Source organism: Scophthalmus maximus, chromosome 1 (assembly GCF_022379125.1).
Source record: "Scophthalmus maximus strain ysfricsl-2021 chromosome 1, ASM2237912v1, whole genome shotgun sequence".
NCBI lineage: Eukaryota > Metazoa > Chordata > Actinopteri > Pleuronectiformes > Scophthalmidae > Scophthalmus > Scophthalmus maximus.
Window position 1 is genome coordinate 27,808,755 of NC_061515.1, and position 26,210 is coordinate 27,834,964.

The 26,210-nt window shown below is 45.8% G+C and overlaps 1 protein-coding gene and 1 long non-coding RNA gene across 8 annotated transcripts in view; one reads left to right on the top strand and one right to left on the bottom strand.

Moving 5' to 3' along the window:
- Positions 1–26,210, top strand: part of LOC118301237 — a 1,055,945-nt gene that overhangs the window by 921,219 nt on the left and 108,516 nt on the right. The window lies entirely within an intron of this gene.
- LOC118313039 (interleukin-1 receptor accessory protein-like 1) overlaps positions 1–26,210 on the bottom strand; it is a 225,876-nt gene that overhangs the window by 105,576 nt on the left and 94,090 nt on the right. For all 3 annotated transcript variants that reach the window (XM_035638254.2, XM_035638292.2, XM_035638283.2), the window contains one exon: positions 3,978–4,257. In XM_035638254.2, the coding sequence (XP_035494147.1) occupies positions 3,978–4,257 (280 nt within the window). The remainder of the gene's footprint in view (positions 1–3,977; positions 4,258–26,210) is intronic.

The window sequence follows — 26,210 nt, forward strand, 5'->3', positions numbered from 1 at the left end:
CACCCTTACTGTGACGAGTGCAGGCACTGATGTATGTGTGTGTGTGTCAGGAGAGACGGCGAGGCCCCGAGTGCAAAGTCACAGCGGTAAAACGGGCGTGTTCGCGTGAGGGCGCACAACACACAAGGACAGAAATGAATTGCGCAATTAACGAGGAACTGCTTCAGAAAATATAAACATTTTCTATCCAAAGTCCTATTTAGTCTAATCTTCATGCAGTTCTGCTAATGCAGTCTCAGGCGTCATCTTAAAAAAGAGAAGGGACAAACATTCAGATGACTCGAACACAACATGCCTCTTGACTAAGCAATTACTTGGAACCCCGTGATTTGAATTGGTAATAATTGTGTAAGTCTGCACACTGTAAGCACACGTTCGCAGCTGCTTTTCAGAAGCAAAACTTTGCGAAACTGCGAAACTTAGTAAGATGTTTGCGGGGCCTCTATCGCAGTGCAGATGGGTCTCTGTCATCATCTGCATTGTGCCACATGGCGTTCAAGCTGCTCACAAAGCTTTTTTCCACTGGATTTAGATCTGGTGCCTGGGGAGGCTACTGGAGTTCACTGAACATCATGTTCATGAAACCGGTTTGAGAAGATGGTACATTCTCTCGACAGAAGTACAGACTTTTGAATGCGGTACTTTGTGGCCATGCAGGGATGCACATGTTCAACAACAGCACTTGGGTTCAAACAATGATTGGTTGGTATTATGGGGGCAAAAAAATATATATATATATGTATAGTGTTTACTACCAGCAGTCTGGACTGATGATGACACAAAGCAGATTGGTTCCATGGATTCATGCTGTTGACCCGACCATCTGCTTGAATCAGCACAAATCCACATTCGCCGAAGGCAGGCTAGGTTATAAAGTCTTCAGGCTCAGATACTGTTTCTGGTCCTGGTTGACAAGAGCAGCCCCTTCCATGTTGGAGCCCATTCACGTGCATGTTTTGCATTCTGAGATCGGGCCTCTGCTCACCACAGTGGTAAAGAGTAGTAATTTGAATGACTGTTACTGAAATACAAGGCGTATGCCCAAAACTTAACTTCAATATTTCCCTCATTGACTACAATTTCCAGATGAAAATGACAGTTCATACGGCTGCAAACTGGAAAGAGTTGCCGATAATACTGCAGCAGTGTGTGTCCACCGGCTTTGCCAGAGATGATGTGGGTTTCTTATGAATATTCTGCCCACACTGTCCATGTTTGACTAATGCAATAACACCTGTGACACATAACTGGCAGAAATCTCCTTCCCAGTATCTGAAGAGAGCGAGTGAGAGCTTCTAAAGAAATGATGTGAGGATATGACACATACACACACACACACACACACACACACACACACAAACAAACACACACACACACACACACACACACACACACAATATTGTCACAGCACACAGCAGTACTTGTACTTGTGATGTTTTGGTCTAAATACTCTTTAATATATGAGAACTTATTTAAATCATTAAGAATTAAACATTAATGAACGATAATTGCGAATAAAGTGCCAAGCTATAAATTCAATACTGATAAAAGATTAAGGAATAGAGTGTATGATGTAGAAGCCCAAATGTTCATCTCATTCTAATCCAAATAAAGGTTGATAAATGATATCACACCACTGACTAGATTTAATCCTCCCTATACAAAATTGATTCTCAAACAAGAAAAGAAAAATTGGTAAACGACGAGGAATACCATCACATAGGCCAGTGTGTGAATGATCTATTCCGATGTGGTCTGAGGACAAGAACTGCTTCAGCACTCACGCGTAGCTTGGCGCACTGATCTGCACCAACATTCCCTTCTCAAAAAACAACATCACGGAGGCCCACGGCCATTTGGACCGAATTGTTATAACATGCTCGTGTATATGAGATGTATCCAGCGAGAGGTGATTCATTGTTGTGCTGTGTTTCATTTGTTCCACCGGTGAACACTAATTCCCAGAGTCCCTTTTTTTTATTTTTAGGAAGGGTGAGGATCGTCAAGTAAAAACTCTGCCAACAGCCTAATCCAAATGTGAGATGTTAACATTTGAAAGCGCTAATTTTCTATAGGATCCGCGCTTCTAAAACAAGGGAGGAGAGCAATCCTCTGATTTGGCTGCGGTGACTGGGAATTGAAATGAGTCACGTCCACAGCGCAACGCGCTGCTGTGTGGTTGTACAAATGGAGGAATCAATTCCTGCCATTTTTTTTTTAACACATTATCAAAAAAAAAAAATGAAAAGAATGTGACAAAAGCAAATGCGGTTGCAAATGTCATACTGTAGCCATTTAAGGGCAATAGCTTAGTCTTTGAAAGCAGCAGTTCAAGTGGTATTACTGCTAAAGTGCTTCGCAGCAACGCTCTTTAATGTGAGACACTGAAGAACACGATGGAAGCACGTCATGCGACAAATGCAATATACCACGTATACATTCGCTTTTAGTTGAAATCAAAAGCCTGTTATCAAGAAACCATTGTCCTGTCTGTCATTTGAGCTCCATTCGATCTGATCTTATAATTAGTGACATAAAGATGACTTTTCCTACATTCCTTAAATATTTTCAGCGTGGGTCTTTTTTGGAATATGATCACAACATGATCACGTGTTATAACGTGAGTCGGGACTCGACAACGCGATGCAAAAACAGAGTCGAGACCTGCGAAAAGCAACTACGGGCAACAATAGTGCAAAGAAATGCCTGCGCAGAGAAACTCTGTGCGATGGAAAAGGGCTTTGTATTCACAACTACTGTTATTTCTGTCCCTGATGGGCAAATAAGTGTTGCCCCTAAATTTGCCTCTGAACGGTGGAGACTGGCGACAAAGCAACTCCGCTCGTCCAAAATGAAATCTCATGGCTCCACTTTCTGTGTGATTACACAATAACTCTGAGCCGACTGATTGCCTACCTCCAGAAAATGCTGCCAACGTCACTGAATAGAGAATTGTTGGACTGGCGCTGCCGGTTTCTATTGAAGGCGGCTGCCACTGCAAAGGGCCGAGTGCTAATGGTGCTGAATATTAATGACCGAAACCTCTTAGAGTTGAGCGTGAAACACAACCAACCTGAGCTGAGAGAAAACTTCTCAGAAGCATATTATTCACCTGTCCGGAGTCATTTGTGTTTACGCTGAGAGCCCAATGTTTCTGTGGAGCTTCCTTAATTCGAACAAAAATGACGCTCTACTATTCAGACTTGTGTGTTTCAAAGTTTCCCCGGGTTCTTGTGAAAAAAGAAATTGCTATTGGCTCAGAGACAGCGGCTTTGCCTTTTTTTTTCTCCTTCCGACTGGCTGCAGCCAACCGCCATGTTAATGAAAAGTCCTGCCAATATGAGCCAGGAAGCCAGAAATGTTACCACATTCCTCAAGTCATAAATCAAACGGCTGTCTACTTCCACCATCAGGCAAGCGGATGAAGAAGATAGTCTCTTACTTTTCTCTTTCTACGTTTCCCCTTTCCTCAATCTTTGTGTACTGAACTACTGTCCAGTCTCTTTCATATCACTCCTCACTCTTTCACACTTTAAGAGAGATGTACTCGTGAGGGCCAAGGAGATATGGACTCACCAATTGTACCAAATGGCTTACTGGCCACCGGAGGAGAATAAAGAAATAGTTTAGCATATAACGCCAAGCAAGGGGACCTCATACTGTTAAATGATGCTCAGTGGATTATGGACGAGCGCTCTTTGGGCCTGAGATGAGAGACTTCATCAGAAAAAAAAACAGGGGGGGGGGGGGGTTGGATTTAAACACAGATTAACTTGTGCCCAAAGGGTTTCAAAAAACGTTAGCCACCCCCACTAATTTACTGACACACTGCTGGCAAAACAAGTCCAAATCCCTGTAAGGGTTTCTCATGAAGCTTACTAAAGTTTGAGGGCAAAACTAATGCAAACGACAATTCATCATTTGTGTACAGTAATGTGTGCGGGTGAAGCTGTCTTGCGACAACGGAGATGATTTACCTTAATACGCAGGAATAGTAGCCCACATCGTCCAACTCTGCTGGTCGGAACCATATGGCATCCTCCTCCTTGCTCATCCTCGCGCCATCAAAGCTGATGGGCTCCTCAAAGTCCCCATGTCCGGCACTTTTGTACCACATCAGGCTGAGTCCTGCGCTCTGCGCGTGGGTGTAGTTGGCCCGGATATATCCATAGAACAAAGCACACTTAATCCGCACGGGTTCCCCCAGAAGCACCTTGTATTTCAGGTAGTCCACCGACCAATCTGTGCAGCCTTCCACTGGAAGGAAGAGACAGGGAAAAAAAAAGGAGAGTTAAGCAGTGGTGACTTAAGAAGAGATGGAGAGATATACGTTTCCACACCAATTCATATCATCGTCAGGCCCAGTAGAGGAGATTGGGACTGATGAACAGGGACACGTGGCAGCCAGTATGAGGACAAGACCACTTTGGGTGCTGGCATCAGCTTGTCGGCTCATGTTGCTTTGCCAGCAGTCCTTTGATTATCATAATCGATATACACAGACACCTCTTCCCTCCATGCAGCACAGGTCTCGACGTCTCTTTTTGTGTTTCACAAGAAGACACAAACCAAATGAGGCTATCAGCAAATACACAGTGAGGCCGGAGAACCGGAACACATTCTTAAAATGTATGAATATGTTTGTGTATCCCTTTAAAACGTTGAACTGAAGTCCGACCGTCTCATTGGTCACATCCCGCCATTGTTCCCGTTCTGCCCCCGCCTTCACCTTACGAGCATTACCGTTTTTATATTTGACTCGAGTGTCACCATCGCATACATAACAGGATTCTACTGGCAATAAACTATGTCTACGCCGCCATCAATGTCGGTCTGAATGGCAGCGGTGGCACTCATTGACATTCGACCTGAGAAAATTAGAAGCTGCTGTTTCGCCTGTATTCATTTCCTCGGGCCATCAGACAGATTCACGTCTCAAATACCGCTTTCGATCACGTTAATGGTCAAAGCAGCTCGTCTTATATATCGCGCCGCTGCACAAGCCAAGGCTAAGCGATATGTGTGTCCCTGTTAAAACATCACATATAGCCCAATAACTGTCAGTCAAAAAAGAAGAAAAAAATCAAATTGAATAACTGCACTATTTATGCACAGCAGGTCAAGGGATCAAATTTATTGGACTCATTTCTCAATCTTTACCTTCCTTTTCCCGTCCCCTCTCCCTTCCTGATATCCTCTTTTCCCTCGCTTCACCTCACTGCATCGCTCTTCCTTTGAAAACATCTGGCCGGCGCAGCTGCCGCGGACTCAACAGGCCCCACTAATTGAGCCTCCGCTAACGTTTTATTTACCAAAGAGGCAACTGGGCCGACCAATCAGCGAGGCTCGGTGCATGTGGCTGTCGTCGGGGGTAACCGGCCCGAGTGGTGTCGGTGGGGAATTGATGTATGTATATTGTGCTGCCCTGCAAGGGTCGTGCAGTGAGTGGAAGCAAAGACACCGGCAGAGAAGAGAGAAAACGCATCGTAAGAGTTCAATCACTTGAACAGTGAAAAATGAGGACGACGCGAAGACATGCCGAGATGTTTCCAGGGCGGCTGCAGTGGAGTTTCATAGCAAAGGGTTCCATCAGTTTGGCGGCATCTCGCAGCAGCAGGTCTCGGTTTCAATCCATCAACATGAGAGAGGAAAGTCCAATAGTCCAAAAACACTGCAGGGGAAGAAATCCCGGCCGACGTGACTAAAGCGGCGGCGAGAAAAACCAGGTCTCGGGTAAAAGACGGCTCAATACACCAGGAAAAAGATGTGGGCTTTGAGAAACAGCCTTCAACTTTTTTCTTCCCATTGTCTTCCCAACTGATGGGTTTTTTTGCAGTCCGGCGCCCGTGCTTTGTTTTTCCGTCCCGTCAACAACAGCGAATTCTCGCCGGTGAGAAGCTGAAACCAGCCCAAAATAGTTCGCAGCCGTCAAAATTGTGGGGGGATATTTACTCTTTCGGGTTGAACCGCTGCGTTTGTGCATCCGTGGATACATCTATCTGCTCTGTCTTGCCGTTGCTAGAAGGAAGTCATTTTCAGAAATCATCTCGGCAGATGAGGCGGGTTAAAAGTAAAATGGGGTTCATGGATTAATCATGAAACTTGTCCTGGAATGGAGTTGGACACCACATATTAAATATATATATATATATATATGTATGTATATATATATGCACATATACATATATATATATATACATATACATACATACATACATACATACATATATATATATATATATATATATATATATATATATATATATATATATATATATATATATATATATATAATAGAGCTTTAGAGTGAGAGTCATTTCTTTAAAAAAGAACTGTCTCGGGGAGGTTTGACAGCTCACTGCAGCACCTTTTCTAATCTGACTTGATCCTAAATTAGCCAAACATTGCATTGAGATGTGAAGCCTCGGCGGGACCTTTCGAACCCGGCGTAAAAACAAAAAACATCGGCTCTAGCCAGGAGCACGACGGTGGGAGAAGAACACCTCTAAATATAAAACGCACAAAGAGTGAATGACAAGAAACGGAATTAGGCAAATAAAAATGCCGGCGAAGGCGCCGTGCGCTCTCCAAACTACCCGACAGCACAATCCTTTCATTTTGATTGAGTCTAACTGTTACTATGGCAACACGGGGTTGCCACACTCGCTTATCAAGAACTTGCTAATTAGTTTGTGGACGATAATAACTTGGGAGGCTTAAGGTAAGACAACCACAGCAACGATTTTCTTTTCTTGTCATGTGTCCTAATTTAGACTCCGATGTCTCACTTCTAATGAAAACAGCCGGAGGGTGTTAAATGTCATGCAAGCAGACAGCAGCTCGGACAAAGGACAAGTTCTGCAAATATGCATCGGATGAAAGTGAAATTTCATGAAAAGTGATTACTACTGGAAAAAATATGAAACCTACAACAGTGAGTCTTTTCAACCGTTAAACCAGCCCGAGGCGTTTCCATTCCAGCACAAGGTTTTAAACAGAATAACATCATCCCAAAAAAAAATGAATTCCCCCCCCCCCCAACATCAAATTGCCAGTTTCGTCAGACTTTTCTGACAGAGGGTTATCGTTCATTTCATTAAGTGGGGTCGGGGATTCCCGGATAATCTGTCGGCAGGACACAAACATACGTACAAAAAATTAACATTAAGATTAACATTTCCCTGCTCGCCAGATTTCCATTCTGCTGGATCACAATTGGCGAGGGAATTGGGAAATCCGCTGAGTGATGATAACAACTCCGACAGCACTCCGGCGACTGGGACTTTCAAGCGTTACCACAGGAGAGAAAGAAAAAAACCCCACATAATTCCTCCATTGCTGACCCGGAGTGCGTCTGGGTCTTACAATTCTGTTTGTCAGCTGAAAAAAATGATGGCAAATGGCAACACTCAGCTGGTGCGTGTTGCCAAATGAACAAATGTTCGAGCGTCGCTGTGCATGGGAGTCAGGATTTAATAGAGCCGCGTTCACTGACACCACAGCGAAATGGGGTCTTCTAGCCATATCCCGACGTAATGCCACGCCATTAAACAAACACCGGGCTATTTGTCAGGCCGGCTCTGTTTTTATGCTTGACATGTTTGTCACGTATGTACATTTGCGTGAAAGATATTTCGAAAAGGTCCAAACCAAATGCAATAAACTCTGCATGCATTCATTTTTTTTTATTTCAAAAAAGCATGGCATGAATTCAATTTTAGTTTCAAAGTAAATTACTGTTCAGTTTTTTCTGACTTTAATAAACACTGTAGTGTGTATAGTTATATAGAAAATAGATTGCTTGCGTTCTCCATGTTGAATATGTAGGAGAGGATCTTCTAAAATATATATTTTGAATATAAATCTTCTTCGCATCCCACCGCTAGAAACCATGCGACACAGATGGGACCAATATGCTTGTAAACATGAAAGCATGGACAAAACCCACTGTGATGCATGTGTGGTTTAAAGGGCACCACGATAAAGCTCAACGAATGTTATGCCAGCGTGTCCCGGCACATTTTTACTGTCACATGAGAACGAGCGTGGGCTCCTTCTGGGAACGGAGGTGATCAGCTCATAAACGGGGTTACAGGTCCGCTGAGGGCTAATCGTATGCAGATTGAGCCCGGTCACCACGGAGACTCGCACAAAGTGTCTGCTCCCCCATGAGCACTCAGGGAGATGGTCCCCCTTCCATTTTTCTCCATAAAAGCCCCGGTGTAATTTAATCAGAAGGGTTCGCCTACGTTAGGCCCAGGCTGGCTAAACACACAAGCATCTGTACACACACACACACACACACACACATGGACACACACTATCCACGAGGTGACGCGACATCAACCTCTACTTGCCCTCAAGAAGTGTAGTGTCGTAGCTGGCCTGGCTCCAGGCTCCCTAAAGGAACTTATCAGCTTCACGGCCAAGGGAGGGCGGGCAGAGGAGGCGGAGAGAAGATGTCTCGGCAGCTTGACCTGCCTTTTTTCCACCTTGTGAAAACGCTGTCGCAGCAGAGTGAGTCTCAATTAAGAGCGAAATAGCTCTGATGTGTGGGAAAAGGTAACCTCTCAGCTGCCGGCGTGCGGTGGGGGGTGGGGGGGGGGGGGGGGATTACCTGCGTGATTGAAGTACCTGCAGCGGCTTCAACGAGGGGAATACGTCATCAGCTCATAAAGACATCAGCCCTCTTCATGTTCACACACACGCAATAAACAAACTGTTGCAGGGGAAATGAAGGGCCCTATACAGCTGCTGTCACGGCACTGCAACAGTAAAGAGCTGCGAAGATGCTTAAATGACCACAGTTATGGGCCATATGGAGGCATAAAAGAGAAACTGCAACCACCTGTGTGTGAGCCGTGATCTATAAATACCCAGAGAAAGCACCGCTGGGGCCGAAATGTTAATAGTCCGCCATTTTTATGAAATATGCTTATTAAGTACGGAGCTGGAATCAAGATCTAATTAGCCCAACTTAAAGTTAGCACAGAGACAGGAGGCAAGGGCAAACGGCGGGCCTGGCTCGATCCAGAGTGGAAAGACACGCCTGCCAACGACTGCGAAGCTCATTAATCAACCAGCCGAGGCCGAAGCTCGCTGGCGGGTCCTGGCCGCCCATTGCGACCGCAGGCGAAGCCGCACAGAAGCAACGGTCGGACTGATCGACTGGCGGCTCTCACGTGCGACTTCTCCGAAATCACGAGATTGTATCGTGGGGTAACAGGAGCCAGGAGGTCAAGTTCATTCTTCTTTTGCGGACAACACAAAGGTGAAACTGTGAAATTAGATTCACAAGAAAAGAGTTGTAATAAACATGATATGTATTCCATGGATGGATTTCTTAGGGGTCATATGCTCATTTAAGTCAATTAAGTCAATGACTACATTTCCCAACATGTCAAAGAAAAGAAAACCCTTAAAAAAAAAATGCATACGTTCTCGTTTTCACAACCTACAGCAACGTGAAGATCTAATATAGATGAACTAGAGCAGCTTATTTCATGATTGCGTTTACCTCCAATCCTCCTCCCCGTTTCTCATGAGCAAATAAAACAGCTCTATCTCTCCCCATCTCGCCTGCACTTTACTCTCATGACACTTCATCTTCATTTATTGTTTGTCTCTCTCTCGCTCTCTCCCCAACTCCCTCCCATCCCTCGACAGCCACTGGGCTGTCATTTATATGCAAATACTCATATGTGATTGGAAAAGAAGAAGAAGAAGCAGAAGAAGAAGAAGAAACAGTTATTCCTCCTATCGCAAAATAAACATTGCCTGCAATCTTGCTGGCTTCCCCCTTCTGTATCAGATCCGGCGCCCCTGATTGGACACGGCCTACGGCGGGAGCAGCGCCTGCTGTCTCCAATCATGGGTCAAATGCCGACGGGCACAGGGAGCACAGAGAGGAGGCTGATGGGAAAGGGGACGGGGCCGACTTCGCCATGGTGGACCCTCGCAGGGAAGAAGGTAAAGAAAAGAGAGGCACGGTAAAATAAAACACACACACACACACACACACACACACACACACAGGTAAGATTACTTTGGCAGAAATTATTCAGGTACCGCAGAGGCTGTTCCTACTCACTGTCACTTCTTGTAACGTGTCCACATCCCCTTCACCCACAGATAGCAGATAGCAATCATCATCATTTGAAATATTTTCCCATGCTGTCTTCAGATTATTACTTTTTACCCCAAATGAACAATTTTCCCCCGAAGGTGTCGGCTCTTGTTCCTGCAGTTCTGTACACGAGAGGCCACAGTGACATAGGGTTTAGACTTTTGACCATCGGCATCGATCAGGGCATCTTGAGCCCGAGTGTGTCCGTGGGCCAATTTTGAGGAAATTCCTTCGAAGCATTCCTGAGACATTGTGTGCAAAGCGGACGGATGGGAGACCTGAGAACATCGTGCATCTGGCCAAGGCTGTCGCTGGCGCCGTGGACGCATACAACCCCCAGAATTATCACTTACAGTAATAACTGTGGCCGCCAAACGTTGCTCCAATGCTCTTCCACTCCGGCTCAACGAGGAGGATGCAGCAGCCGTTTTGACTCGATACATGACATTATGTGTAGAACAGCCCTCGCATCAAATTTGTGAGGAAAAACCCATCGTTGCCCAACACCCGTTTACGTCCGAGTGCCTTATCATGTCATCAGGTCGCCTCGGCATGAGACTTTAATGACTCCTGCTCTGACTATAACGGGGCGATTATGTCCTCCAAAGAGCTTTTCGATTCTCCCGGGCGACGGCGCCACGACAATCGACTTGTATCCATATGTTTACTCCCAGTTGGTGCTTATCTCAGGAGAACGTTTGACAAGGAGCAGATGTAAAAGTGATCTTGTTATGGCTGCGGTGTCTCATCCAGAGAGAGTACTATATAATCAGAAAGTCGTCCTTCTGTTCCCCACGGCACCAGTAATCCCCTCATCTAACAAACAGCTTTGTGAGGCATCGAGACACACGACACAAACAATACCGACTCCTCGAAAAAATGCAGAGTGCTGCACTGCAGACAAGACTGCACACACAGGACAAGAGTGTGGATTCTCACCCACCCACACGGGTACAAAACACACACACACACACACACACACACCGAATCTAGAGAATAGGCCGCACAATTTGTGTTGCCTCCACCGGCAGCCTGTTATTGCATGCTGCATCATGGTGGTGTGGGTACGCCAAGCCGGTGACTCAGACCCGGTCCACTCCAGACACCGACACACCATCCGGGGCGTTGCGCTCCGATGCCCCCCCCCCCCCCCCCCCCCCCGCGAAATGAGCGCCGGAGAAAATAGAAACGCGCCCGGATAGACGGAGGGCCGCGTCACATCAGCCTCCGCGTCGGCCGTTTGTGAGATGATAAGATGGCGAGTATATGGAACAAAAGCCAGCGGGCGGCACCGTCCTGACGGCCGGCGGCGTCCGCTCTCATTCGCTAAGTCTGACCTTATTTTTTTTGTCTCTCATTTTTTCCCACACTCTTAACTGTCGGAGCATCGCCTCGCTCCCTTTTTTCTGCCTTTGTGCTCCGTCTCTCCTCTCCTCGCCTCTCCGTTTTACCCTCCCTCTATCTCCGAGGCCATTCAATCGTTTTGCGCAGAAGAGCGGGAGGGCGAGCGAAGGCCCCGCCGGGGCCTCAAAGACAGAGGGCGCAAATTACGGGGGCCAATCACTTGGGACAATCGCCAATATTTCAGCAGAAGTGGCACGGCGACTCAGTTTCTCCGTAGAAACGTCTCGAAAAGGTCAAGTGTGAATTCCAAAAGAAACCAATGAACTAAAATCAGGACAATTGAAAGGAGTTCAGAGGTGAGACGGGGGAGCTCCACGCCACAGTCGGTCACACTCTCACACAGGCAGCCAAGGGGGGGAAACTAGTGGCCCGGAACGAGAGTGGTGCCCGAGCTTCCCATTAGAGGACATTACTGTCGAACACTGGAACCAGAACTACCTGCTGCTCACTGATCACCAACCCACCTCCAGCTACAATTCAATCACAAACTAGATAATATGAGGCAGTGCACTCATCCTCTGCGACAATGTTAAGCCCGTGACTTTGGGAAGCGGGGACAGCTGCGGGAGATGCCTCCTGAACACGCAGACAGGCGAGTCCTTTCATATTTTTGCACCAGAATTTGCTATTTTTGCGCCCAGTTTTCCCAGCATGTCTTTTGCTCTGATTACTTTCAAGGAAGTGACAGACTGCTCTCACAGCCCATGGGGGTTGCATGGAAACGATTCCACCGCAAAGGATGCGATACAAGTGAGGGACGGGTTTACATTACTCGTCAGAATCAGAGCGCCATAGAATGGATCGAAGCGGCTGCTTAAAACCAAATAGACAGGTCGAGTTGAAGCATCGGTGAGGTGAAGTATTTCAGCTACAAAGCTTCCAATCAGGCCCAATAACTCCATCAATAAGACGTTATCTAATTTAATAATCGAATCTGAGTTATGCCCAGAAAGAAATACGATGTTGGTGATCAGGACAAACTGGTGGTTAAAGAGAAAAGAATTCTGAACGATGATTCATAGAAAATGTAGACCTTGAGCCGACGAGCACGTGCTCTGCCACCAAGTCAATCATTTCCAATTTCTCCTGACTGAAGACGAGTAACAGCCTCACACGAGCCTTTTTAAAACAGTTTTACCTTTGGGAGGAACTTCTCCCGACATCACCACTCCAATTATCGTGCAGACTGTTGAAGAAAGCAGGTCGGCACATCACACGTCAACTTATTCATACTGTAAATCCAGAGAGGCAAGGTCATTTATCGAGTCATTCTTTGTACCAGTCAAGCAGCGGGCCTTCAGATAATGAATTATTAACAACTACTCAACTGCACACTACTGCTCCAAAATATCCCCCAAAAACGATCATAACAAAGTAGTGTACAGTAGAATAAGACTGCATGGTTAAATATGACGGCTGTTTGTAAATAAAACATTGCAAATTGGAAGAGCGTGTATTTAGGTCACTCACACTTTCAACTATGAAAGTAATTCAATAAAAGATGAACTCCAGACCAATCTGGTCATTCTGAGCCACTTTTTAGTGACATAACCATGCAGGCAAACACACACACACACACACACACACACACACACACACACACACACACACTTATATGTTCCACCCAATGCACATGAAATAAATAACTCCCTCAACGCACAAACTGCAATGCCCTTATCCCTGAGCCGAGCGGCTGATAACAAGCAGTTCGTTTCCCTGATTCAAAATAAGCCATCGTACTCTGCTCCAATTAGAAGCTTAGCAGGAATTCCATTACCATCTTCTCCCTCCAAATGCACCTATGGTTCAGGCACAGGCAGAGAGAGCCGGGTGCCGAGGAGCATAACAGTTTAAAAATATATTCATGCACAGTGTCAGCAAATTAGAACCTTAATGCAAATTGAATTTACAATAAATCCACCTGGAGCTGAGGAGGAAGAAGAAAAAAAGAAGGAAGAAGTGGAAAGAAGAGACAGAGAAGGGGAAAAAAGCCAAGAAAATGAAAATGGAGATCCCGGCACCACAGTATGAGCGTCCATTTGCATATGCATGATTAATTAAACCGGGGTTCACCGCTTCAGATGGATGAGCGTCTGCGGGGAAACCAGGGAGCTGCTGAAGTAACTAAGGTTAAAGAGGAGATGATTCTTATTTCAGGAAGAGAATAATCACCGAGATTCAACCCATCAGCTCATCAACGCGGGTGTTTGTGCATACGTCACATATCATATGCACAGTATTATGTACTATCATTTTCCCAAAAGCTGTTCCGATTTGACACGGCCAATTTTTTTCGTTGACCAGAGCAGACAGCCAACCGTAACTGTCTGTATTCATTCATTTATTTATATTCACAGTTCCCATGTCTTGTTGGTTCGCTTTACGCGGAACACCGTGGGAGCCCACAGTTGGCATATTGTGATGATATCCCGGAGAAACCGAAGCATTCATGAACGGAGGTTTTTTTCGGTTGACAGCAACCAAAAAACCTATGTGATTCATTTTACTCTGGGCAATTTGTATGACATGTTTTACTTTCCAATTGGTCATTTCTGTTCCTCAGGAGACTGCGGGCCTACAAACAGAGGCTGATTGAGGATGACAAGGCTGCCATTTCGCCAAATAGTTTTGCCATCAACACCCTCGGACCTTCCTGTAAGAGGAAGCCGCATGTACATGGACAAAAGAAACATGGGAGGTGCGGCACTTTCCTTTTGTAGCTACTGAAGTCGACTTTGTAGAGACATAATATTCAATCTACTCGGACCTGCAGAACCACCCCCCCCCCCTCAAGGCTACTTGCACAGATAATGCTAAAAGAGGCTGGAGGTCAGAGGAAAACAAGTCCAACTACAGTATATCCGTGCAGTAGCTGCACTAGATCAGAAGCAGTTGCTCTGATATTGATCAAATGCTAAGACCGGTGCTCCAGTATATCAGTCAAACCAAACCGGCTCTGCTGTTAAGTCATCAACAGTAAAGTATGCCTACCAGGATTGCATGTCTTATATATATATATGGAAATATTAGGAGAGTTTTTCTTTTTTGATCTGCTTCTGGCTCATTCATCCTCCCTTGGCTTTCCCTCTGCCAGTAATCAAGGAAAATCAAGGAGGCAGTGCCCTTGGTGGGACTTTAGACAAAAACATGATAAAGGCTTCGGGCTGAAAGGAAGCTATGAAAAAAACCTAATTCCCCCGGTGAGATGAAGAGGATGTCATAAAGATATTGAATTACAAATTTCCTGCTGTTAAAGGGCTAAAGAGGTCTGATGTGATGAAAAAAAAAAAAAGGCAGCCATTGTTCCACTTTGACAAAGCATCAGGCTCTGACTCAAAGGTTTGGCAGAGGAAAAGAATCATTTTTATAATTTGCAATAGTGTTGTATTTAATTTAACCAAAAAAAATAAAATCAGTGCTGCATCTACACAACACTCAGAGGTTGTAAAGATAAAGACAGATTCACAAATAAAACAACTTGAATTCAAAATTCAGTTTCTCAAAAAGCTTTGAACTTCAAATGACACATTCAGGTTTTTTTAAAAAAAAAAAAAAGTTGCTTCAGAGGTTGGCCACATCTTAATTTTTCAAGTTTAGAGTCAGTGCAAATGAAATGTGCTAGCCAAAGTTTTTTTTCACTGCAGATAAATCTTATTATAATGCATTGCAAATATTTTAGCAGGGACGGTCGTCTTTTTTCTTCACAATGCCAGACGGTTGGAGTTCGCAAAATCACAGTCATATTCATCTGGAGAGGCTGCCTCGGTTTTCCCACTGTGCGTGCAGACTGGAATTGTGGAATAATCAGTGAAAACACTGCATTTCAAGAGAGTGACTCTTGGCTCCAGTCGCTGCTGCTCCTCCAGTGTCCTTGAGCAGGACACAGGGACGATTCTCTAGGAGCTAACGCCGACTTCTGAACCGCCCTCGAAGGAAAACAAACAAATCAGGGATTCCCTCGAAATGACGAAAGTGGAACGTGGAGTCATAAGGGATCAGACAAGCAGAGGGATACGTATCTCCGTTTGTCATCCGTTACTTCCTCCCCGCCTTCCCTCTTGTCTTTGTCCCTGCCATCTTGCTCAGCTGCACATTATCTAATGAAGCGGAAATTCCATAAAAATAACCTTAAAAACCCTCCGGCCTGCCAAATTCTGACACCGGCCCATTTGGGATGCCATCATAAATTCCGGAGTCTGTGATTCTTTTACGGAAAGTATGGGAAGAGGTGAGCTAAATGGATGAGAGAGAGGTACTTGCCAGAAATGTATGAAAAAGGGAAGAGGAGAAAAAAAGAAGGCGGGGGCCTGTGTGTGTGTGTGTGTGTGTGTGTGTGTGTGTGTGTGTGTGGACGGGCCTAGAAAGAGACAGACGAAAAAAGACTCAAAGACAGGCTGAGAGCCCGTGTCCTAACTGTGCGCATATTAATGCGCCACTGCGGAAATCCAGCCGGCATGCAGCAGCCAAGGTCACCAGAGATTACCAGGACCATGACTAAACAGGCTGGCCGACGATTACGGAGGACGCCCCCCTCTCCCCCTCGCATCAGCCCATCCATCCGTGCCGTCGGCCCTTCACCCCCGCCACCTCTCCCCCTCAGCCCGTCCAAGCCCCGTCTCGATCCGACGGGCGAGCGCTAATCAGCCAACAAGTCGTTCCCTTTTCCTCGGTGATCTGCGCGAGTGGGAGGTGGGCTGAATGCATGAATTTTGATTAGGTTGCACATAATGCCAGGGCTCGTGATGATGTAACAAGGCAGAGTTTCTTGCACCTCTTTCAGCAGCACTGCCACCTTATCCCTGCTCTCCCTCCCTCCCTCCTGTATTTCTCTCCCCAGCAGTATGGCTGGGGGTGACGGAGGCTGAGCAGGGAGGAGGGGGATTGGTTGGGTCAATTGCTTACTCCAGCCACCAATTGCAGATGAGTCACTCCCAAGGCCCCCCTCCTCCTCCTCCTCCTCCTCCTCCATCACCTCGGGGACACAAGCTGTGTCACTAAAGGGCTGTTTCAGGCCAATGTGTCCACTCATCTGAGTGGGCATCAGGTTGGGAAAATATACACGTGTAGGTCACAAAGCATTGTGGGTAAGACACAAGGTGGTCACACAACATGTGCGCGTTGACAGAGTCAAGTCATGAATACGTTCGTGTTCCCTCACGAACCGGAACCACACGCACAGTCTCCATGATTTGAGCGGTGCTATAAAAGGCTAGATTGCAGCATCTCACACACACACACACACACACACACACACACACACACACACACACACAGTCGACTTCCTTTCGATTAACAACCAAAGTTTCTGAATCTACGGCTCCTTGCCGGGTGACTACTGCACAATCGATTCTACACTTTGATGATCTTCTAATGAGGGCAGTAAACATGCAGATTAGAGACTGCCAGGGGACTTTCCAAATGTCTCTCCTCCACCCACGTTATCTGCTCTCCACTATTTAGGAAACCACCAAGAATAATAGATCCCAAGATAAATGGCGTCGTTTGTCCAAGGAGCGGAAAAAAACCCTCACATTTGGCTTATTTATCTTGTTAATATCATCCGGCGGAAAAACTACGACGAGCCACTGACTCTTGATTCAGGTACATGCTCTTCAAGCAGAAGACGCAGGGATTCTACGTCGGCACACAACAGTGGGTGTTTAAACTGAAACCCCTGCAGTCGGATCACCATCATCGTGCTCCCTGTCGTGTCACGTTCTCAGACCAAAAGAATACCAGCGTCGGTTCAGGAGGAATTGTTATGTGACCGTTTCATCGAACATGAACTCGCTTTTTTTCTCAATTAAGTTGACCAAAAGCGTACAATGGCTGTAATGAGGTCCTGCGGTTCACTTCAATTTAAATTCCTTACCCCTTTAAACCTTGTAAACAGTTTCTCAGATCGACGCGTCGACAAGCGGTGCTGGCTTTTTTTATCGGGATCAATCTCGCAGAATGTTTCGAGGAGATAATTAACCGGTGCTTTCATCTTCATTTTAACTGGCGTGTTCATTAACGGGGTTCGCCGTATCCGGTGAAGAAAAGAGACCTGATGTTTCTGTTAATGATAATAAACAAAATAAATTACCGGGACTAGAGGCAATCAAGCCGGGCCAGGTTTTGGCAGGGTGACAGGTATGAGGGCGCGCGGAGCCAGCTTCATTAGCTGGAATAGAGCTATCATGTGAGGATCATGTGGGCGGCGCGGACGCAACAATCAGGATAATGTCAGCTGGTAAGATAAACAGGTGCCTAAGGGCTATTCTATCACCATGGAACCACAAAGCTTCTCCATGATTTCCTGATCATTTCGACGTGAACTAATAAGTGCTAATCATTAAAAGGATTGCTTCCCAGTGGCTGCTGCGCGGACACTGTGCAGTTGCTGCGTCTCAGCGAGCAAAAGCCCTGCGTCTTATTGCATTAAATATTCACTGCCGGGCAGAAATACACCTGAGAAAGTCAAAGTGCTTCAGCGTCACACTTCTCAGATGACTTATCTGCCCTTGGTGCCAACCCAAAACCCAGAATTGGGTAATGGAGCCCAGCTGTCAAAGATACTTAGTGTTCCTGCCCAGATAGTGGATGTATTATAATAAGTGAGAACATATTTTCCCAATCTATTCCCTGAGTAGCCTCAATATGTCTGTTCGGACAGTTACATCACAAAAAAACCCGACACAAGTAGGAGCCAGGCTCATTATTACTTTTCTTTCAAACGTGCAAAAACAAAAATGCTTTTTGGCAAAGACGCAATCGGTTTTTACACATTTGTGTTCCTCACATTAAGAGTTCAGCATATGCTTATGATATATACAAATAGTTTTAAGTTTTTAACCCCCCCCCAAAAAAAAACTGACTGCAGATTAGTTTGCACACTGAAATTAATAATTAAATCCTGATTCCAAAATTAAGTCGAATCCCTACAGATGGACCATTATGCTCTCTATTTAAATCCTCTTTAAGAGCAAACATTGCTTATTCTGTTGATAAAAAAGTTAAATTGTTAAAATTTAATTATAGGGCTGTTGTTATTTCAGTTTTTTATCAGCACATTGGAAAGACGAATAAAAAAAGTGCAAGCAACACGCAGGCTTGTCTCCAGATCCTCTTAAAAAGGACTCACAAATATAGAGTTTCATATCTTTTAAATGCCTCAGTTATGTCTGAAAACAGGACAGCTGTGAGCTACAGTCTTTACCAACTTATCATCAGAACACAAAGTACACGGTGCATTTTTTTTGAGGAATGTTTTCTGCTCATTTATACCCATTGGACACTCTCGTGACTATTGCCAGCAGGACCGTGTTTGTAGGAATGACTGAAAATAAACTACAGCGGCTAACAGATGTTGACCCAGTCATTGATGCATATTTGATTGGAAAACAACACAGCTCCATGGCACGGATGAAAGACACTCCATCAGGCTTTGGCCATTGATGAAGGAAGCAGTCGGGAAAAAACAGTGAACCTTTTTTCTGCCCAGTTATTCAGTTTTGCTGGGATATATATTGGCAAAACTGACTAACTGGGCGAGAGGGATGCTGCTTCGGGGAGATGAACAAAACCCCGACGGCCGCTCTAACAGAGCTTCACGAGGTCCTCTGCAGAGACGGGCGCAGACCAGAAGGACAGCCGCCTCGACGGCACAGGGTCAGAATTGAGGACACGTGAATGCGGCCACAGAGGAGATGGACCGGCGAGCATATATATATATATATATATATATATATTTGCAAACCTTTCTGAAAGCGTGTTATCAGTTTGTCATCATGGTTTATATTCCATTAAATCGACAACACAGCAAAGTGCGTGACGGGCCACTATGAATAAATAAATACACAATATTTAGGTAGTACCTTATACGTATAGGTACCCTCACCTCCAACATTATTCATCTCGCACACTATTTCTTGCCATGTGTACACTCGCACATGAAACGCTATATTTGCATATTACCCGCGGAGGATGATCTAACTTTGCGCACCGCTCGGTAGGTTTCCCCTGTCACACTTAGAGATAGCTTTTCATACAATGGCACTCTGAGATACTGGCTTATCGCCTCGTGTCTCACCTCCCTCCCTCCCTCCCTCCCTCTCACCCTTGCCTTAAATCTCTCTCCTCTTTTGACTCCCCCCCCCCGTGTCCCCGTGTCCCCCCCTCCCCCGCCCCGCTCCTCTCCTCGCGCTCGCTGTACACAGTATTTGCATATCAGTCGCTGAGGAGCTGTTTCTCTGGTGGCACTGGTTGTCGCCCTGGAGTATTCTTGTCTGGCATCACAACACAACTCGGAGATCAGAGAGCCGAGCACTGTGCCTCTTAATGGGAAGATCTCCCCCCACAGGCTCCGCTACCGCCTGCATTCTCTGCCGCTTTCATTTAATCCTCTCTCCTCGCCTGCTCCTCTTCTTTTCCCCTCCTCTCCTCTTTCCTCCAGACCGCCCTTTTTTCCTTCTCCTTCCGCTCTGCCCCTCTGCAATCCTCTCCGTCTCTCCTCCTCCTGCTCCTCGTCTCTCCTCTTCTCCGGTCCTCTCCTGCTCTCTCCGTATCATCTCTTGACTCCCATTCCCCCTTCTGCCTCTCCTCTGCTCCCTTCCCCTCGTGTGCTTGTTTTGAAACACGCCAGAACCAGGACGCGGGTCTCTAGGGGTGCCAGGGCCTCTTATATAAGATTATAAAAAATTCACATATTGCATGTTCTTATTGCGGAGAGAAGGAGAGGAAAGAGGGAGGAGGAATGTGGATGGTTGGGGGGGGGTCGCAACCACAAATTAAAAATAACTAAGAAGTGTGGAGATGGGGAGGGGGCAAAAAAAGTACAAAACAGTCTTCAGTGCCATTTTGGCAGCTGGATCGTGGAATCCTGCCTGTGCGCATGATCAGAAACAAGCCGGTGAGATCACGAACATCCCCTGAAACACAGTGCAGGGGAGAGGAAATGCTGCACACACCAGTTCTCCATCGTGTCCACCGTGTTGCACAGCGCAAAACTCATTTCTTAGCGGTATCACTTTGCCTATGGAGGGTTCCTAATGAAAAAGACAAAACATTAAAAAAAAAAAAAACTGAATCCCCCCTTAAATTGATGGCCCGTCACGCCTCCGCCCTATTTCCACATCATCAGTCACCGAAGGGGAGTTACTGTGAGAGGGATCCTGGTGCCCAGTGGCGCACCACTTGCAATATTCCCCACGTCAACAGATATGAAAGGCATTCAAAACAAAACAAACATCCTAACAAAGTCCAGCGCCCCATTCCTGAGGAGACTCATTCTTCTCCTGCTGGCTACGATAAGTGAAACAGAAATTGCACCGACAATAAAGTCATCGGTCATTTCCTTTTGCATGCAGGCACGCGGTGTAGAATAGATGATCTAAAAGTCATAAAAGCCTGTTTACCACTGCTACTCACACATCATCTGCAGAGCATGAATTATTGATCACGCACAGTGTCTCTTGTCGTTTTAAACCACGTTCCTTGATGTCATGCAGAGGCACAGTTGTCACTCAACCACCCGCTGACGAGTGGAGGACTGTACGACATGTAACAAAGTCAGTTGACTCTCATGAACATCTGCAAGGTATAATAATAATGCAAATACGATGGAGAGAGAGAAAGGGACTGACAAAACGTCGACTTCCCTTAGTTTTTTTCTTCTACTACACACTTATCATACGTTTCTCGGATTTCATAAATCCCCGTTTGCCGTCTCCCGGGTAATGTTCAGGCTCGGAGCTGCTCTTCATGTGGCCCAGCATTGTTGTTTCTCAGCAATGGAGCCCCTTATGTCTGCAGTGTTAATGAGGAATTATCAGAAATTAATTACGACTGAAAAAGGTCCCAAGGTGAAGGACTTGCTTATTGCAGTGCCATGTAAATCTTTTATAATCCTCTTGGCACAAGAGCCAGCCAAACACTGCGAAAACTGGGGAAAATGCGCTGCAAGGCCGCGTTGTTTACTCCCATACACACATTCAGCCCATGTACACAGTATGCACACGATACCATATCGTGGCTGAGAAAAAAGGAGGCAGCTGCGGGACAAAAGGACCAGTCTTCACCGTCTGCTAATAGCGGAGGTGAGGAGCTGAATCACGCCAGATCATGCAGGACCACAGGTCCCGCGTCAGTGATCCGTCCCGCGCTGGACGCTGATTTGTCGACTCGTGGGCAGACGCCAACGACGCATTTTTCAGTTGCCCTCCTGTGTGCATCATTTGCTGCTCCCAGCGTTTGCCGCTTTTTGACAGGCCAAGAAAAAGGTCACGGCATCACAGTGAGACAGACGACCTCCTTGTGCCGTGCTCTTTAGCTACACAGACGCATGCTGGGCTTCATGTCGGGGGCTTTTCCTTCCAAGGTGGATTCATCCTTGTTCAACGATGGACGAAACCCACTGTGTCGCCACAATGGACGGCAGCTCAAGGTTAATCTGTGCATGAGAAGAAAAAGTCGCCATCGCATGTAATAAAGGCTACGCTTGTTTCCTGGCGACTGGTGGGCGCATTATGTGGTAGACGCCAGCGGAGCGACGCGACAGTTTACATTAAACATCTCTGTCTCACCCATCGTGCATCTCTGCGGTGAGGGCCAAGTCCTATTGAGATCTGGAAGCCTGACACGGAGACTGCAGCAGGCTCAGGCTCTGATGAGCACAACGGAGTCATCTCTCACAGTCGCATGCACACACTGACACAGCAGTACTCTCAGTGATGAATAAGAAATGAAAGCATGGAGCACTGGCTGGCAGTCTATAAAAAGTTCAGCGTCAAAGTCATCTGCTCGTGACTTTTTAAACATCGCCCATTTGTTGTTTGCTTCTTGGTTTTTTTGGTCCTCGGGAGAAAATGCAGCGATGCTGACAACATGGTGCAGTGTCACAGCAGCGCGACGAGGGACGATTAATATGCACAATATACATGCATACATGCAAAGTGACTGGAATCTGTTCGGCAGTGCATACAGCCATCCTGAAACCACACGGAAAGCACAATCACCATTGAGTTTTGATCATTAAACCGAACCAATTAAACTAATTTCAAAAAACTATGCAGTATACTAGCAATAGCCTTCAATCCACTGGGGTTCCTTATGTACTTGTTTGTGCGACTGGATGTCCGAAATAACTATGCAATGGTATTAAAGTGCGACAAACAGGACGTTTCATAACGCCAGTGCACTGCAGCTTGGCTCCACTGCCAGACTGTGCAGATTTTCCACATACTAACCAGCTGCTCCGACACCCCAAAGCCAATAAGGCTTTCATTATGAAGAGGGCGCATTCAGTGAGACTGGGGAATACCAGTGCGAGGCATGTTAAGCCCGTTTCTAAAGTGGCTGAAAGAAATGTTGTTCTTTTTTCTCCCTCATTTCTATTTTAGGAAGCAATCTAGCGTTTGGAAATTTGCATTTCTTTGCAGGAGACACTCATTAATGCGGAATCATTGTGGAAACTGTGCCATTTGTTCCACACTTGTGACTATTAATGCACCAGAGAAACAGGGCTGTTGCACAGAGGAATGATAATCAGAAACCACGCTTATTCCCTGGTTCTCACGACAAAGTCAAGTTGGCAGACGCGGACGTACGATAGATATAGAACAGATCATGAATACATTTACAATGCCAACTGCCCATTTATTAATTATTTAACCAATTTCACAGTTAGCTCTTGTAGCTCCTGAATTATGGATATGATTTATAGGTTTACTTTGTACTTGCCAATCACCATTTCGAGGCATTGATATTCCAAAAGGAGAAAAAAAAGATCAAATGAAACCCAATCAACTATTCCTAATGAAGATCTACATTTGATGTGAGTATCAATGGCATATGCTGTGCTCCAATTTGCAGAACAGGCTGCTGGTTTAGTAAATACAAGAACATCTATACGATATAACTCGCTCCGAAAATGCACTGAGCTGTATTTAACTTTATTGGCTAAAAACATGTTAGTGGCTTCACACAGAATGTCATTGCAATGACATAAAAGAAACCTGTGAGCGGTGCACAGACAAACCGGTCAGTACTCGTTATTGTCATTATATACAGTGCTCTTCTAAAGTAGTAAGACATTGACAGATTTTTCTTTGAATTGGCTGCAGGATACAGGATTTTACAAGTTGAAGCGCTGACTGAGCTGACCCGAAAATGTTGGGGTCAGTGCCGGGGGTAACTGGACGAGTGTCCACAGCCAGTTGCAGAAGTGGAGGACCAGCAGACACTTCATCCGTCTGCTGACGCTCTGGTGCTCCGATGCCCTCACTCGGCTTCGCTCCCAAGCTCGCTTTTGCTTTTTAGCCTGGCCTTCGGCAGTGACATACAGTATGATCAATTGGTTTTCAGCTGACTGAAGGGCAAGTTACACTCCAAAATAGAGCGCGGGTTTAGGATCGTTGTACTGCTCCACTGAAACTGGTCAACCAATATGAAAAATCCACAAAACGTTCATTCTAAATCAATGGGAACACTCATCGTCCCCGGCTGACTTTATGCTTCCACGGGTACCGTACAGCATGTGTGTCTTGTGCAAAGAGGATCACTTTTGCACACTGTACAGTCCCGAACTGCAGAGCTTTGATTTTCAGCCAACAGTAACCATTTAATCTTCGGTGTCATCAAAGCAAGGCAAGGAACCAGAGAGGACCCACAGCGTCTGCATCCAACCAATTTACCCGCGACGCTACCTGGGCTGAAAATAGCCCGGTGAGGCATATTTTGCTGCTTAAGTACACAAAATACAATATTCAACCTATCAGTTTTATGATTTAGGTGGCACGTTATCAAGTTGTTACTTCAGCAGCCCCACCGCATTTTAAGTCACTTTGTATTATGCAGCGAGGCAAATTGAATAATGTGTCCGTTTATATTCAACTCAAGGGAAGCAAAAGCAATTTATTCACACTGCATAAGAGCGACCCAAACTCTCTTTGAATGCAGCGGATGTTTTCCTATGGACAGAGATGCTTTGGATCTTTTTTTGAAGCTGTGAGAACCAAGCCAGACTCCTCCATTACAATGGCTCTATACGAGGTTAGGCATTTCAGAGGTCTATAAAATCTTAATGCATTGAAAGGATGGCCACTGCAGCCACTGGGGCTTGAGGAGGGTGGGAGAGGTTATAAAAGAGAGCAGCTCCCCCTTGAAATACAGCCAATAGTTACCGAACTACAGTTATTGTCTGACAGGAGGCTTCACTTAACCCTCATGATCGGTAAATAGAGAAAATCAGGTGTAAAAAAAAGGCAATTCTCTTCTCTTGTTCATCCCAATGCAGCTTAAACAGATATACATATATAAAAATAGAAAACAGCAACAGTGTCAAGCTTGTAGTCGGCTATTTTCTGTCCTTATATCTGTTCAGTCTGGTTCTCCGACTAGGAATAGTTTGAATACACAGTAGGATTCCAGCTCTCTGCATTGGCCCTGATCCATAATTTAACTAAGAGCTGATTCAGAGCACAACTTTAAAAAAAAAACTCTGTATAAACTTGTATTATTGGTACACAGCATAAGAGGTTGTTTTCTCCCTTATTTCCCAAAAAAAAAAAAAAATGAAATTTCCGCTTGGTTGTTAAAAATTCTGTTTTTGTTGAGTCAACAAAACAGCTTGGCCCTTAAACAGTTCTTATTTACTTGGCTGCCAGTGTTTGCTGCCATGTCGTGGGGTGAAAAAATGAGCCATTGTTGGGCAGTAAAGGATACAGTGCTGAATATAATCATCACTGGCAAGGACCTACCAAAACCATGCACGAGACATCACGGGACACATTGAAATGGTAAACAAAGATTTGCACAATCTCCAGATAAAAAATGCTGATTCAATACACCTCCTGAATTGTTTTCTGCCAACTCTGCAGGTGTGTGAAAGATTCGCCCCCCCCCCCTCCGGACTGTTTAAATGAATCAGTGTCATGCATGGCCGGCACCATCAAGACTCGATGAATACTTTTGCACATAAAAAGGCGAAGGTGGGGAAGAGGCGGCAGTGAATCCATTAGCCTCGCTATGTCTCACTGACTCCATTGTTTTATTCTGTTCCCTGTGCAGCAGAGGATTCACCTCTGTGACGCCGCCGCACAAAGAAGAAGGGGGAGGCGAGGAGAAGCGCGAGGCCTGGGCCACGCGAGGATCCCGACGGGTGGGCGGGCGTTTGGAGGAAGGAACTGGGTGTTTGTGATGGTTGCGCGGGTGAGTGGCCACGTGTTGAGAGGGGCAGAGGGTGGGATGTACTGTACAGGCACCAATGGGAATTGAGGTCACTCTGACCCAAAACCAAACACAAGTCAGACAAAAGGCGTAGAGGAAAAAGAACACAAACAGCCTCTAAAATGTTTCTTTAAAAAGAACCAGGTATTTCTTCTCGGCGTACATTTCTCCTCTCGACCGCCTCTGTTGTATCCATTAGAGAAATGGGAACAATCGATCAGCGCTGAGTGTGACTGCGAGCCTCCCACAGCTTTCCAAACAATAATCTTAAACACTGGGCGGTTCATGCATATTGGACGATTGTGCAGCACAGAATTCGTGTGCAGTGCCAGTGCCCGTGGTTTAGTGGGCGGTAGGGGATGCGGAGGTCGTCGTGCTTCAGCATATTCAACGTTCACGCGGGGGACCAAAGGTCGCATCCTGTCATTCTCCAAGTTGATTGAATGGGAGTTGTTCTCACCTGATTTTGGAA